We start from the raw sequence: 13,608 nt of genomic DNA, 5'->3' as shown, positions 1-13,608 counted from the left end.
ACTGGTGTGCTGGTTTCAGGAGACTGGTTTGCTCAGTGTCGTCTCATGTCCTAAGGCAGAAACGGGAAAGGAATTTGGTTTTCAATGCACCCCCTGCCCGATTTGCTCTGACCAAAACAATATGCAAACCAAAGCAAGGCTATTCTTCAAAACGTACCCTCTGATTTTTGTGGTGCAGTTTCCCAACCCAAAAATGTCTACCAATTAAACGCACGTATTAGGAGGAATTGTGTGTAAAAACGCATACATTAGCAAAAATGATATCGAGGTTGTTTAAATAATTAAGACTGCAGTCCTGTGCACATTTATCTGGAATTTAGCTCCATTGGTGCTGACTCCCAGCTAAATGTGCATAGTACTGGTGCTGCAAACCAATTAAAGATTTATTTTGCTCACTTGAAATATTTAAATATATTGAAGCCTCTTCTGTGAAGAAGCCTCGTCTCTTGATAATTCTTTGATTTAGCCTTACAGCATGGTCTCAAACTTTAGGTTCACCTCTGTCTCATCCTGAGAGCTTCTGTTTGGGTGTTATAGGAATCTGACAACACTCAGCATTGGCGCTATGAAATATTTTCTTTGGCTGCTTTGTTTGATTCATCCATCTGATTTGTTCAGCCCTGTTAAGCCGACTGAGAGGGATGGATAGTGAACTCCACTTCGGGGTAAACATACCATTTGGCCTCTAATCCTAGTGCTCTGTTATACCATTAAATAAGAGTGGATGCATCTTCAGAAGTCGTGATCCTTTGTACACAGAAGGTCAGTTCAGGAAAACTATAAAACAAATTGTGGAATGTCAGTTCATTTTGCTTCCTGATTTCTGTCTGTCCAGGCTGAATATATGGGACAACACAATATTAGGTAAAAGATACAAAGAGGGGAAAACACAGAAGAGAAGAAAACATACCCTTTTCAACAGAACTGCTGTGATAAAGCCAACAGGTATGTCATTAATTTGATGAATTCAGCAACATTTGGGCATCTTAGTGGATGCAGCCAATTTGTTGGCTTAAAGCAAGGGTGGGCATCCTTCAGCCTAATGCAGAACAGCCTTCAGTCCCAAGTCCAAAAGCAGTCTCAAGCAATCCATTCAGACCTGGGGAGCGGCTATAGCTCAGTGGTAATAGCATCTGCCTTGCATGCAGAAGATCCCAGGTTCAACCCCCAGCATCTCCAGGTAAGGCTGGGAGAAATTCCTTGCCTGAAACACCTGGACAATAGTGAGCTAGATGGACCATTGATCTGACTTGATATAAGGCAGCTTCCTATGTTCCTTACCTATGGCAAGAGCCACCAGTCCTTGTTGAGTTGAGTTGAGTTTGGATTTGATATCCCGCTTTATCACTACCCTAAGGAGTCTCAAAGCAGCTAACAATTTCTGTTATGTACTGAGTTGAATAGGATCCAAACTGCAGCAGTCTGATTGGTCCTAGAACAATAGGATTCAGAATGCAGCAGTCTGATTGGTCCTAGAACAATGCAGCAGTATGATTGGTTGGCAGGAACCACCCAATCCTGCTCCAGATAGAAGTGAATCCACAACCTGATTGGCTTACAGTAGAATTCCGGAATTAGCCAATCATGTGCAGCCCATTGTGTAAATAATGTATATAAAGCAGATACTGTGAGGGGACTTTCATTCATTCCTCCTCACCACTATGAGCTGAATAAAGAGCATGAAATCACTTTGCGACTCTGAGTATATTTCAATTTCCTTTCTGGTTGGGGAAGAAGAAAAAGAAAAAGGAAGAAGGGATAGGCTTCTGGCCCCACCCATTCCTGACTTTGACCCTCCCACAGTTGGCATGTGACTTCTGATAGATTGCACCTGAGGGAATCAGGCCCACAAAAGAAAAAATGGTTGCCCATCCCTGGCTCAAAGAAATGAATATTTGTAGAAATCGATATTCGTAGAAATTGCTGTTACTGCTATGGGAGTTTGGAGTTCTGTGAGAGCATGGGATGTCCCACACTGGGCCTGCATACAATGTGGGCTGGATGTATTCCATCCTTGATGCAGCGCCTCACACCCAGTGCTATTTTTCAAGGAAAAGAGGGGCCAGAACTCACCATGAATGCCTCCCTTGTTCTCCTATAATGGCAATGGCACCCACCTGGGAGGTGAACTCCTGCTCACACCTCATAGAATGCCATGCCTTCACTCCCCTCACATTTTGCGGGGGGCAGGATTGGTTTGGGGGATGGAATGCAGGAGACTGTCACTGGAAGGAAATAGCTTAAAAGCCCCAGCGTGGCTTGTTGGATCCCAGCCAAGGGATAAATTGCAAGAACTAGTCAAGAACTTCCCATTGATGGGGAACCTCAATGAAAAGAATCATATTTATCTTATGTAAATGGCAGATTTCATGACGTCTGCTTGGAAAACTTGCCTGTTAATTAAAATTAAGGGTTATGGCCCTCCCTTTCTTAATGCAGAAGATTAAGAGTTTTCCTTGGCAGAACTTAATAAAAAATGGCCAGTGAATCTCGCTGCATATGTATCTGTGTTTATCCAGCTGAATATTTCTCAGTTGTGGAAGTGGCATAGTATGATTAGGCACAAAACATTAGCTTTGCTTCAACTGCAATTGTGCTGATATGTGAAATGATTTTCTGCCTTTGGAATAATCCTCTGGTTTGAAAAGTTGTATTTAGGTCATTAAATATTGAAGCCCTGGAGGAGACGACAGAAATGAATGAGAGTGACTTTCTTCTGCACCCTGACAAATACTTTGGGGGAAAGTTGGCGGAGAAGGACTCTGAAGATTTAAAGCTGCCTACCCTTTCGGCAAGTAAGTAGACCTTCATTATATCCTCATTACTCTAGCTCCTGCTAGCAAGAGGCAAAAATAAAGGTCACTAGCTTATCTCTCTTAAAAGAAAGTAACGGTAATAGGAAAGTCTAGAATTTATCACTTGGCCACTGGCAAGCCTTTGAGGATGTGACAAGCCAGGAAGTTGCTGGAAGCATGCAATCCAAGCCGTAAACAAGGTTGGCATGTTAAATATGTCACTTGCCGTGGTCAAATGCTTAGGGCGCTTGCAGAGCAAGCCTGCACTCAAGCTGTGACCACTGAAGGATCAAAGGGGATGGTGGATGCTCAGTTACTCTGCTGGGATAGGAGATAGGCTGCTGCCACCATGACAGATAGTATTGGGCAGACAAATGGTTAAATGGTGCATTAATATGCATGGTTAAATGGTGGAATTTGCTCCCATGAGATGTTTTCTGTACATGCAACATCTTGTATGAGGTGTTCATCATTGTTATCCAGGATGGCCTGAAGCGGATGTTGAGCTTGTGGTCCAGTCCCTGCTTTGAGTCAGCCACAGGTGGATTTCAGAACTTCTAGACGCCTTTACTCTGCAGCTTTTCCAAGCCAACAATATGAGGACCATTTTCCTGGCCAGAGCAAAAGTCTTCAGGAAGGTGCTCCAGGTTCACGGGGAGCCCCCAAGTAGGAGCAGCAGGAGGGAGCTGCCTCTTGCTGTTGGTAGCTGATCACTGGAGTTCTTTTGCATGAACACAAAGGGGCTTGATGAACTGCTTTATCCCGATTCCATTGAGCCCAGTACTGGCCAGCCTGACCCACAGCAGATCTGCACAGGCTGAAGTGGTGCTTTCCCTAGGCCTGCTGCCCAAGATCCTTCCTGAGCCTGTGTCTTCCCTTCCACAAAACAACAACATCACACCTGTTCCTGGTTTCTTACCCCTCCCTCCCTTCTTCTAGCCAGTTTTTAAAGGAAGTCCTTTCTTTTTACTCAAAAACAAGCGAACATGTGCCCACACGGAATTCTTTAACATCAAACATCACTTTAAAAAAAAAATTGTTGACAAAAGACCCTTCCCCTGTACCCGGAAGAATTCCCCTTGGAATTCTCTCCCCTTGGATAATTTTTGAACGTGATTTCTGAACACAAGTACCCTCATGGATGGGCAACCACAGGTCTGAGGGCTGAAGGTGGCACTCCAAGCCAGGTCACACACACTTCTAAGCCGCCCCATCAGCCCTCGATGAGTGTTCTTGAATTCTGATAATGTTTCCTGCTTGCCTGGATGGAAGAAAAAGACGGGTGCATTAGAGTGTGCAGAAACTAGCCAACTTTTCTTGCTGTCATCTGTCCATCTCGAGAGACCATGGAGTGTGCCTCTGGGGCGTAAGTCAAACTGCTGTGTCAGCAGCTCCAAAGTGACCTCCTCGGGGCGCAAGCCTGGGCAGTGTGTCTGGACATCCTGGGCTGTTCAGAAAACAAGACTCCTCTCTTGGCCTTGCTTACGTGGTCCATAGGAAAGTTGAGAAATACGTTTGGTACAGGCCTGGCTGCAGGAGTTGCTGGAAGGAGGCGCACAAGCCACTATCCAACCATCTTAGGGACTCCACTCTGGATTTGTGTAGGGTTTACTTCTTAGCCCTTTCTTCTCCTGAATATGTCTCTCAAGGCAGCAGAGGGTTAGAATCAGAGTTTTCCTTCTCCTGGATGGGCTGCCTTCCTAGGTTGACAAGCCCCACTTGCTCCTTAGCCTACTGTACAAAGGTAAATTTTGTATTCATTGCTTTTGGAACAAGAGGGAGACAGATTAAAATTGCAGAGCTCTGAAAAATTAAAAAACAGAGTACGAGATTGGCTCCATTATTATCAAATAATGGAGGCATACAATTTGGACAAAAAATTAGGCTTCCAGGTGGAAAAATCAAAATTGGAAACAGAATTGTTAGACCCTAAAGTTAAGAATTTGTCCAGAATGCATAACTTGCTGTTGAAATGGAATACTCAAGATGAAACGGTGAAATCTGCTATGATTAAATGGGCACAAGATGTTGGACATAATATCATGATGGCTGACTGGGAACAGTTATGGACCACTGGTATGAAGTTTACGGCATGTAATGCTTTAAAAGAGAATTTAATGAAAATGATTTACAGGTGGTACATAACACCAGTCAAGCTGGCAAAAATTTACCATCTGCCTGATAATAAATGTTGGAAATGTAATGAAACTGAAGGTACATTTTTTCACCTTTGGTGGACATGCCCAATAATTAAGGCATTCTGGGAGATGATCTATAATGAAATGAAAAAGGTATTTAAATATACCTTTCTGAAGAAACCAGAGGCCTTTCTCCTGGGCATGGTCGGCCAATTGGTGTCAAAGAAGGATAGAACTTTTTTCATGTATGCCACAACAGCAGCAAGAATACTTATCGCAAAGCACTGGAAGACACAAGATTTACCCACTAGGGCAGAATGGCAGATGAAGCTGATGGATTACATGGAACTGGCGGAAATGACTGGCAGAATCCGAGACCAGGGAGAAGAGTCGGTGGAAGAAGATTGGAAAAAATTCAAAGTATATTTACAGAAATATTGCAAAATTAATGAATGTTAGAAGGATGCTGGAATGAAGTTATATGGCTTTAGCAGAAATGTTATAAAGAATTAAGTAAAAACAGATTGTTTATGGACCAAAGTGGAAAGTTTAAGGTTAGAGTGTCTTAAGTTAAAGTTTAGAACGAAAATTGAGAAAGATGGAAAGGACTTGCTGAAATAGCTAATTGAACTAGAATACAAAAAAGGGGAGGTGTGAGGAGGTCGATGAAACAAGTATATGAAAGGTAAAGACATGGAAAGGTTGAATGTGTTTTCAAATGTTTTTGTTTTGTTCCTTTGTGGTTTTATTGTATTGTGTGTGTTTTTTGTTTTTTATGTATTGTATTGTATTGCTTTGCTTTGTTTAACTCTTTTTTTCGTTTTGTAACTTTTGTAATTTTTAAACTTTTAATAAATATTACTTTAAAAAAAATATGTATTCATTGCTCTTCTCACCTTTGTCTCTAGCCATACCCACCACTGGTAAGTGGCTCCCTGGAAGGATGCTCAGAAAAAAGTGTGGCGCTTGGGCTGTAAAAAGTTCCCTACCCCTTTGTTGATTGATGGAGAATAGTTGTGGGGACATCAGAAGAAGTGTTTAGCATAGTGCTGCTCAGAAAGGACTGCCTTCGTGACAGCAGATTCTTCACCAAAGGCTTCCTCAGATGTTTCGGAGGCTATAACAGTGAATGGAGCTGGTGCAGGAGAAAGGCTATTTTCATATCTCAGCATCAGCACTCCTGACTTGATAGAGGAAAAAATATATCTTCCAGCTAGATAAGAAGAGGCAACAGAGAATTAGATGGAAAGCCCCCTGAGGGGAAAAAAGGAGAGAATTAAATGGGAGTTTATGCTGATGATTCAGCACAGCCCAATGACAGCCCCCACAGGGCTCCAAAAAGCAATTAAAAAAATTAAAATATAATCCTTTTGGAGGCTGGATCAATTCCCAAAGAGCTTTTTTGACTAGCCAGGTGCATGATCTCAGTTGGCAAAATGCTGATTTTTCTTTGCTGTCATTAATCTTGCCAGAATTTTGGATCTTTCCCTGTTCCCCAGGAGCTTTGGATACAAAACGCTATTATTAAATTTATATGAAGCACTTCAGAATTTTTCTCATTAATCCTCCTGAAACTCCTGTTTTAGGCACTAAATAAGCTAACTAAGACTAAATAAGCTTTCATGTTAACTTTCAGTAAGGAGTTTGCAACCATTAAAGATTCAGAAGGTTTTTGTTTTGGTATCCAGGGTGATCAATCTCTCATTGTCATAAGAACGTGTAAACCTCAATGTTTGCTTTGGAAGTCATATTGCTATGCAGTTTGAGCCCTTCTCCTCACCCTTAAAATGGATAGGGGTGAGTGGAATATTCAAGTGAGGAAGAATACAGCCTCTGAGATGAAGCTCTTTCATGCACCAACTGGACAATATAATTTTGGAGTCAGGGGTGAATCCTAAGTCCTGGATTTGTCTGTTCACTTGAATAGGGACATGGAAGCCTATGTAGCCAAAGTTATGGTTCAGCTGCAGCCACCTTCTTATTCACATACACAGAGATCTAGGTCTGTGGTTTGTGGGGCCTCCAGTGGGTGGGCTAACAGCAGGCAGGAGATCAAGGAAGCAGCGCTGGTCGCAGGTGTTTAACCTAGGAGAGAGAGGTGCTTTACAAAGCACTTTAGCAAACTGCTCTGCGAAGCACATCCCCACTCCTTTAAAAGGGGATGGAGATTGGCAAAGGGGTTGGCAGGGTTGGTGAGTGAAGTGAGCTGGGGCAAGGCCCCTAATAATTCTACAAGGGAGCGGGTGGTGCTGTGGTCTAAACCACTGAGCCACTTTTGCTTGCTGATCGGAAGGTCGGCGGTTCGAATCCATGCAGTGGGGTGAGCTCCTGTTGCTCTGTCCCAGCTCCTGCCAACCTAGCAGTTCAAAAGTGCATTAGGGCAAGTACATAAGTAGGTACCACTACCGCGGGAAGGTAAATGGCATTTCCATGTGCTCTGGCACTCTTCACAGTCCTCTGTGCACCAGAAACGGTTTAGTAATGCTGCCATATGACCCAGAAAGCTGTCTGTGGACAAACGCCGACTCCCTCGGCCTGAAGTGAGATGAACACCACAACCCCATAGCCGCCTTTGACTGCACTTAACCGTCCAGGGGTCCTCCCCCCTCTTTTTTACCTTTAATTCTACATGAATGGAATTTTATGTGAGTGGTATTATTTGTCAGCTGGATACATGCAACTTAACAGCTGTCATTCCCCAGCATTTTGGAGCTTATGTGAACACAGAAAGCCCTTAACATGTTAAACCAAAAGGGGTTTTTGTTTCTTAATTGCTATAGGATGACGACTTACCAATAAATAGGCTGTGTTTCGTATTGCTTTCTTCTTCTCATTCATTTTCATATTCACCACAAGTCTTCTCTCTTCCTCTCTCTCTCTCTCTTAAAATAAAGATGAACCGGTCCAGTCGTAATGGGGTTATTTATTAATTTTCTTTATTTTCGTCCTGTAGCCCTGAAAGCTGCATTTGATGAAAAGAACTTATTCCCCAAAGAAATTCTGGACCGTGAAAAAAAATCAAGGCAGCTGCATGAGGAAATGTGCAACAGAGGCAGGATAACAAACGAGAGAAAGCAAGGGAAGTTGAAAGGAAAATGAATCAAGCTTTGCTTCCAAAAAAAAGGAGGTAGGTATGAAGGATGCCACCTGGTGATGACATGAGGCAAGCATTGGCCCGTTGAGAAGGAGGCAGGGGAAAGAGTCTAAAGACAGCTTCTGAGATGATAAAGGGGTTGGGTAGGTAATTCCTCTAAAGGAAGTCTACAGACCCTGTGTGTGAGAGAGCTTCCCTAGATAAAAGATAGGGAACAACAAAATTCCCTTGGAAATCCTGGATTTGTCCACCAAGGAAGCCCCCACTGTTTGCTATGCAATTGTGTCTCGAGGCCCCAAGACCCACCCCCAAAATAAATACACACGGACACTTATATTAGTTTAAATTTTTGGGCAACAATTTTGGCCACAACTTTATTGAAATACAATCACGCGAGCGGTATTGGCTTAGGCATTGACTCCCCACTATAACTGGCTCCACCTCTCAGGATGATCGTCAAATGGGGTAAACCAAACGAGGGAGCAAGGTCGATGAGAACCAACGAGCTCACCCCGGTGTTCCTGTGGTCCTGGCATGGCCCTAGCCCCTCAAGCGGACTTCGGATGAGATCCAGGACTCCCAGATTCCTTTAATGGAATACCCAGTTCCTGGAGGGGCAGGTGATGGCCACACCTCCCCTCCCCACAATCCAACTGAGCCAATGCCTAACCGCCACCTTACAAGTTGTGACGATTTGCTAAGGGGTAGGCGAAAACCAAATGGCTAAAGCCAATCTGCCAAATGGAAAAATTCCTACCCAGACCCTGTTCCAAGACAGGCGACCCAACCAAAGCAAGGCCAAGCGACTCCAACTAAACTAGGGAGGGTGGGCGGGTGTTCAACAGTGCGAAGCAAGTGCCCCTCCTTGCATCACACTGCTGTTTTTAAAGCCCCTGGGATCACGCCACCCACTGGCTATTGGCTAAAATCGCCTGGTGTGATCCCAGGGGAATGGCCAGGACTTTTAGCTCCTTCCCCCCATTTTAACCCTATCAGGTGAGCTCTTGGGTCCCGCACGCAACCAGGACCCTCTCTTATGAGGATCCCATTTGCTTTGCCATGGAACTGAAAACTGAAAACTGAGACACAGTGTTGTGTAATGGTTAGAGTGCTCGACTTCTTGCTGGACCTTGGTCTTCCTCATCTGTCAAATGGAGCCAACATCCCCTGTTAATGTCGAATTCCTTAACCATATAAACTCCCACCCTCCCTCCGTGTGTGTGTGTGTGAGAGAGAGAGAGAGAGAGAGAGAGAGAGAGAGAAAGAATATATTTGACTTGCTTTATAGTCTATGGAAGGCTTCCTCAAACTCGGCCCTCCAGATAATTTTGGCCTACAACTCCCATGATCCCTAGCTAGCAGGACCAGTGGTCTATGGCTTGCTTGCCTGCTTTTGTCACCTGGAGCCATCTACCAGTCCCGGTTTTCCGCTTGCATATGGATTGTGTCGACCTTGTCATGCAAGCTATGCCGCTGGACTTTGATCGCTGCCCCTCCCACTCATACACTGGAGTGTGTCCCTGTGAAATGCCAGAGGAACTGCCAGGGGTGTTAAGCTTAGCTGAGATCCCCCCCCCCCCCCGTTGTTAAGAGCGGGGCTATTTTCAGCCGTAACTCAATTCCAGTACCTCTCAGGTGGGCACCATTGCTATTATAAGGGAACAAAGGAGGTGTTCATGGCGAATTCCAGCACCTCTTTTTCCAGAAAAATAGCACTGGTTCAGAGTACACAGCTTGCGTCCTGTTCAGTCACAGAATGTCCTGTTCTCTTTTAAAAAGAACTTTGCCTGTTACACCCAATAAATAATACATTGTACATAATCTCAGCTCCAGTACATTGATATTACATTTTGTTAGGTTATAATATATCATATTACAATGCTTTCTTGCAAAACCCTTGCTTCTGTCTCGCAAATTGGATGGAAACAGTTGACCCAGATCACCTTCTCCTTCTTGTCTCTGCCCCAGTTCTTTAAGCTTCACCAAAAGAATTAGCCATAAACTAATTCTGATGCTGATACTTTTTTTGTTTTTAAAAGCCTTTCTGGTCCCCCTCTCCCTTTAATATCTTAATGCATCCTTGATCATTTGTGTGGTTTTGCTCTCTCCACTGCATGCTTATTAATGGTTTACATTTGCTTGATAATGGGGCCTCTGAAGGGATGTAGCCAGACATCCTCACTAGGGCCATGGCTCAGTGAGAGAGCAGGTCCCTGGTTCAATTCCTGGCATCTTCAGGTTGGGCTGGGAGAGTTCCTGACCTGAAACCCTGAAGAGACACTGCCAGTCAGTGCAGACAATAGTGAGCTAGATGGACCAATGGTGTGACAGGGTACAAGGCAGCTTCCTATGTTCCTAAGGGAAAGTCACCTAATTCTGTTTGGGGCTTTGAAGAATGGAGAATCAATGGAACGAATGTGTCAGATGCTGATGGTGGTTGCTTGTGAGTAACCAGGCAGGACTCCGACCTGTCTTTTGCAGGTTTTATTGTGCAAACTAGATAGATAGATAGATAGATAGATAGATAGATAGATAGACAGATAGATGGATGGATAGATAGATAATTTATTACGGTCAGAGACCAATTGTGCAAACTATTTACAGTGCAGATCTACAAAGTTCATGTCCATCTTAGTCACTTGCAGAATCCGGGAGTGGCCCCTTCCTGCTTCTCCCTCAACATAAGAACTTTGGCACCCCAAGCCTCCTCCTCCCCTCCTTGCGTTTCAACCCTCTGCGCAAGCTGGGTGATGGAAGTGGCGTGCATCCCTCCTGGCCAGCCTGGCGAGGTGAGGCCCTGGGGTTCTCAGCAGCATCCTCAAGCCCTTTCCTCACTTGGCTGGCCCCTTCCATCTCTTCTCCACTGGAGGTGTGGCTTTCCCACTGCTGGAAGAGGAACTGCTCCTCAGGGGTTTCAGAGGCTCTCTGTATCCCAACGGCCCCCCTGCTTCCCTCCCCTGTTCCGATGGCAGTCCCCTGACACAATGGAACCAATGGATCTGTTCTGAGCATGACTAACACTGGATAGAAGTTGTATAAACTAAGTAAACTTGACTATGCTTCACCTAAGTGGAAACAAGGAGTCTTTGTGTTGTACAAACCTATTCACTTCATTCTCAATATTTCTTTTCCTTTGCTAGAGCAAGGTTTTGCACAGCATTGCTAGACCCTGGAAGAAAAATGGTTTGAGGAACAGTTAACCAAATCAAAGGACGACAAGAAGCTTCAAAATCCAAATTCAGAATGAAAAAGTGCATTTGTGTCGTACATTCAGAATATAAGTTTTGCTTCTTTTCTTACATTTATTATGGATTAAAGGTTTGTCTGCTTTTTGAGATGCAGCAAAAAAAAATAAAAATGATGAAAAATGTCAGCACTGCAGGCCTGAATCTTCTGCCTGCCATGTACTTGTGATTTGTTTATGTACTTGAGAAAAGGCAGACAAGAACTGGAAGCCATTTCCTTTATTGAAGAAGATTGTCTTAATAGCAATTCATTAAAGATATTTATGCAGCCCTCTGCTCATGTAATGAATATTTAACCATTCTGAAAACAAAGGTTCAGAAATCCAAAGTTATTGCTCCTCTAGGTGAGGTTGATTTCACACGATCGTTTGTTTTTGCCCAGTCCAATTTTCAAATAGGGCAGGAGTGGTGAACCCCCATCCTGGGGACCTGATCAGCCCCCTAAGTCTTTTTTGGGGGGTGGGGGTTTGCTAAGACCTCACAAACTTTGGTGGCAACAGCAAAAGGACAAAACAATGTTAAGTAGGCACAGCACTGATTAGGGATGGGCAAATATGTCAATTTCAGTTTCCCAGTTTCCCAGTTGTTCAATTCTTCATATTTCTGCTTGCTATCTGGTAAGCCCAACACCACCATGGGGAGGATTCTGCATCTTCTAGAAGGGCCCACTGGGGAAGTCCACTGAGTGCACTTTGACCGGGGCCTCCTGAAACCAGATACTGGCCCTGGACTTGGAATAAGACTTGTGCATTTCATTAAGGCCTCTAGAGCTTATGCTCTGTTCAAACCAGGACTGAGTGCTTCCAGTAAAAATAGATTCCGGTGCTAAACGCTGTCTCAAACTTAAGCCCTCAAGGACTCTGGCCAATTGCTACATGTAGACTTTCCTTCTTAAACACCCCTGCATCATTTCTGCCCATTTCAAAATGTATCTATGCACATGTCCGTAAGGATATACACAATTAAACCATTCAGCTAGCTGAGCGTTCACTGGACAGGTGGATATGACCATTTATGTCCCAGCGTTCACTAGGGGAGCAATTTGTATAAATAACTTTTCCAACCAATAACACCCAAGGTAAAGCAGCAACAAATTGGACTGGATTCTGGGGCTCCTCGTGAGATTCGCGGTTATCGTTTCCATTCTGCTGGAACGCTTACAAACGGCCTGATGTTCGAGCCTCTTGCAAAGCGAGCTGCTTGGTTTATTCTAACAGTGCAGCACTTTGGGAAGAAAAGCAGCCTTTCATAACACATTCGGCGACCACCTGTTACGTGCCCGCCTCATTAATCAAGTGGCTTTTCCCAATAAATGTTGCCATGTAAACGCCCTTGGCCTTCTCCTCGATCTTTGCATTACGCGACAGCCTACGCTGGATGCACAGACCTTCTGCAAATCGCTGAATGGTGAATATTATGCTGCCGTTTTCCAGGTACGTGCCTTTTATATGCCCTGATAAAGTCATTAAAAAGTGGAGGGGGAAGATGGCACAATCGTGGCAGCTATGAATGCAAAGTTCAAGTGACTTATAAGCCCTACCTTTCGTTGCCATGTCATTTTCCTTTCTTTCACCGTGGTTACAGGGAGTATTTCTGCTTTGCTCTTTGCACTAAGTTTGCAGCAGAAAGTGATCCCGCTCCTGAAGAGTTCACACGAGTCCATTTCTAAATAAGTAATGATGTTGTTCCAGCTTGTGCTGAAATATCCTGCCTTTGGTAGCTCTGCTGGAGGCATCTACATGGCTTCCCCAGTACAGAAATATGAAGAAGCAAAGCACGGACTGAATTAGTTCAGCCATGCAGGACAAGTGATTCATGGACACAGTGTCTCTCCCTCCCTTCACTTGGTCTGTAATGGACTTTGCCTTCTCTTCTGGCTTGTGGAGAAGGGCTGGCCCTCCAAAGGCTGGTAGACTCCATCAACCCCAGCCAGCATGGGCAGAAGTCAGGGCTGATGGGGAGTTGGAATTCAACAACATCTGGGGGGCCTCAGCTTCCCTATCCCTGCTGTAAAGTGAATACAGTGGTACCTTGGGTTAAGTACTTAATTCGTTCCGGAGGGCCGTTCTTAAGCTAAAACTGTTCTTAACCTGAAGCAACACTTTAGCTAATGGGACCTCCTGCTGCTGCTGCTGCGCCACTGGAGCATGATTTCTGTTCTCATCCTGAAGCAAAGTTCTTAACCTGAAGCACTATTTCTGGGTTAGCGGAGTCTGTAACCTGAAGTGTATGTAACCCAAGGTCCCACTGTACGAGGAACAATGAAAACCTCCCAAAGGTTTAGGGAACTGACTTATTGACCCAAAAGCATTTCCCCCCCCAATAGGTTTTCAACT

General features: G+C 44.3%; 2 protein-coding genes across 3 annotated transcripts in view; both read left to right on the top strand.

Moving 5' to 3' along the window:
• The window catches only part of WDR49 (WD repeat domain 49), a 95,979-nt gene extending 84,437 nt beyond the window's left edge, over positions 1 to 11,542 (top strand). Inside the window, exons 17-20 of the mRNA XM_083503969.1 lie at positions 836 to 945; positions 2,649 to 2,795; positions 7,887 to 8,060; positions 11,170 to 11,542. Coding sequence (XP_083360095.1) covers positions 836 to 945; positions 2,649 to 2,795; positions 7,887 to 8,032 — 403 coding nt within the window. The 3' untranslated portion in view covers positions 8,033 to 8,060; positions 11,170 to 11,542. The remainder of the gene's footprint in view (positions 1 to 835; positions 946 to 2,648; positions 2,796 to 7,886; positions 8,061 to 11,169) is intronic.
• Positions 11,543 to 11,665: 123 nt separating this feature from the next.
• SERPINI2 (serpin family I member 2) overlaps positions 11,666 to 13,608 on the top strand; it is a 50,433-nt gene continuing 48,490 nt past the window's right edge. Inside the window, exon 1 of one of the 2 annotated variants that reach the window (XM_083504403.1) lies at positions 11,666 to 12,705. In XM_083504403.1, the coding sequence (XP_083360529.1) occupies positions 12,677 to 12,705 (29 nt within the window). In that variant the 5' untranslated portion in view covers positions 11,666 to 12,676. Of the gene's footprint in view, positions 12,706 to 12,947; positions 13,287 to 13,608 lie in introns of those variants that run through there. The other variant, XM_083504404.1, reaches the window with a different exon arrangement.

The sequence above is a fragment of the Podarcis liolepis genome, assembly GCF_965112155.1.
Source record: "Podarcis liolepis genome assembly, chromosome: 5".
In the NCBI taxonomy this organism is placed as follows: domain Eukaryota; kingdom Metazoa; phylum Chordata; class Lepidosauria; order Squamata; family Lacertidae; genus Podarcis; species Podarcis liolepis.
Note: the sequence above shows the minus strand (reverse complement) of the source record. Positions and strands in the feature narration are given on the sequence as shown.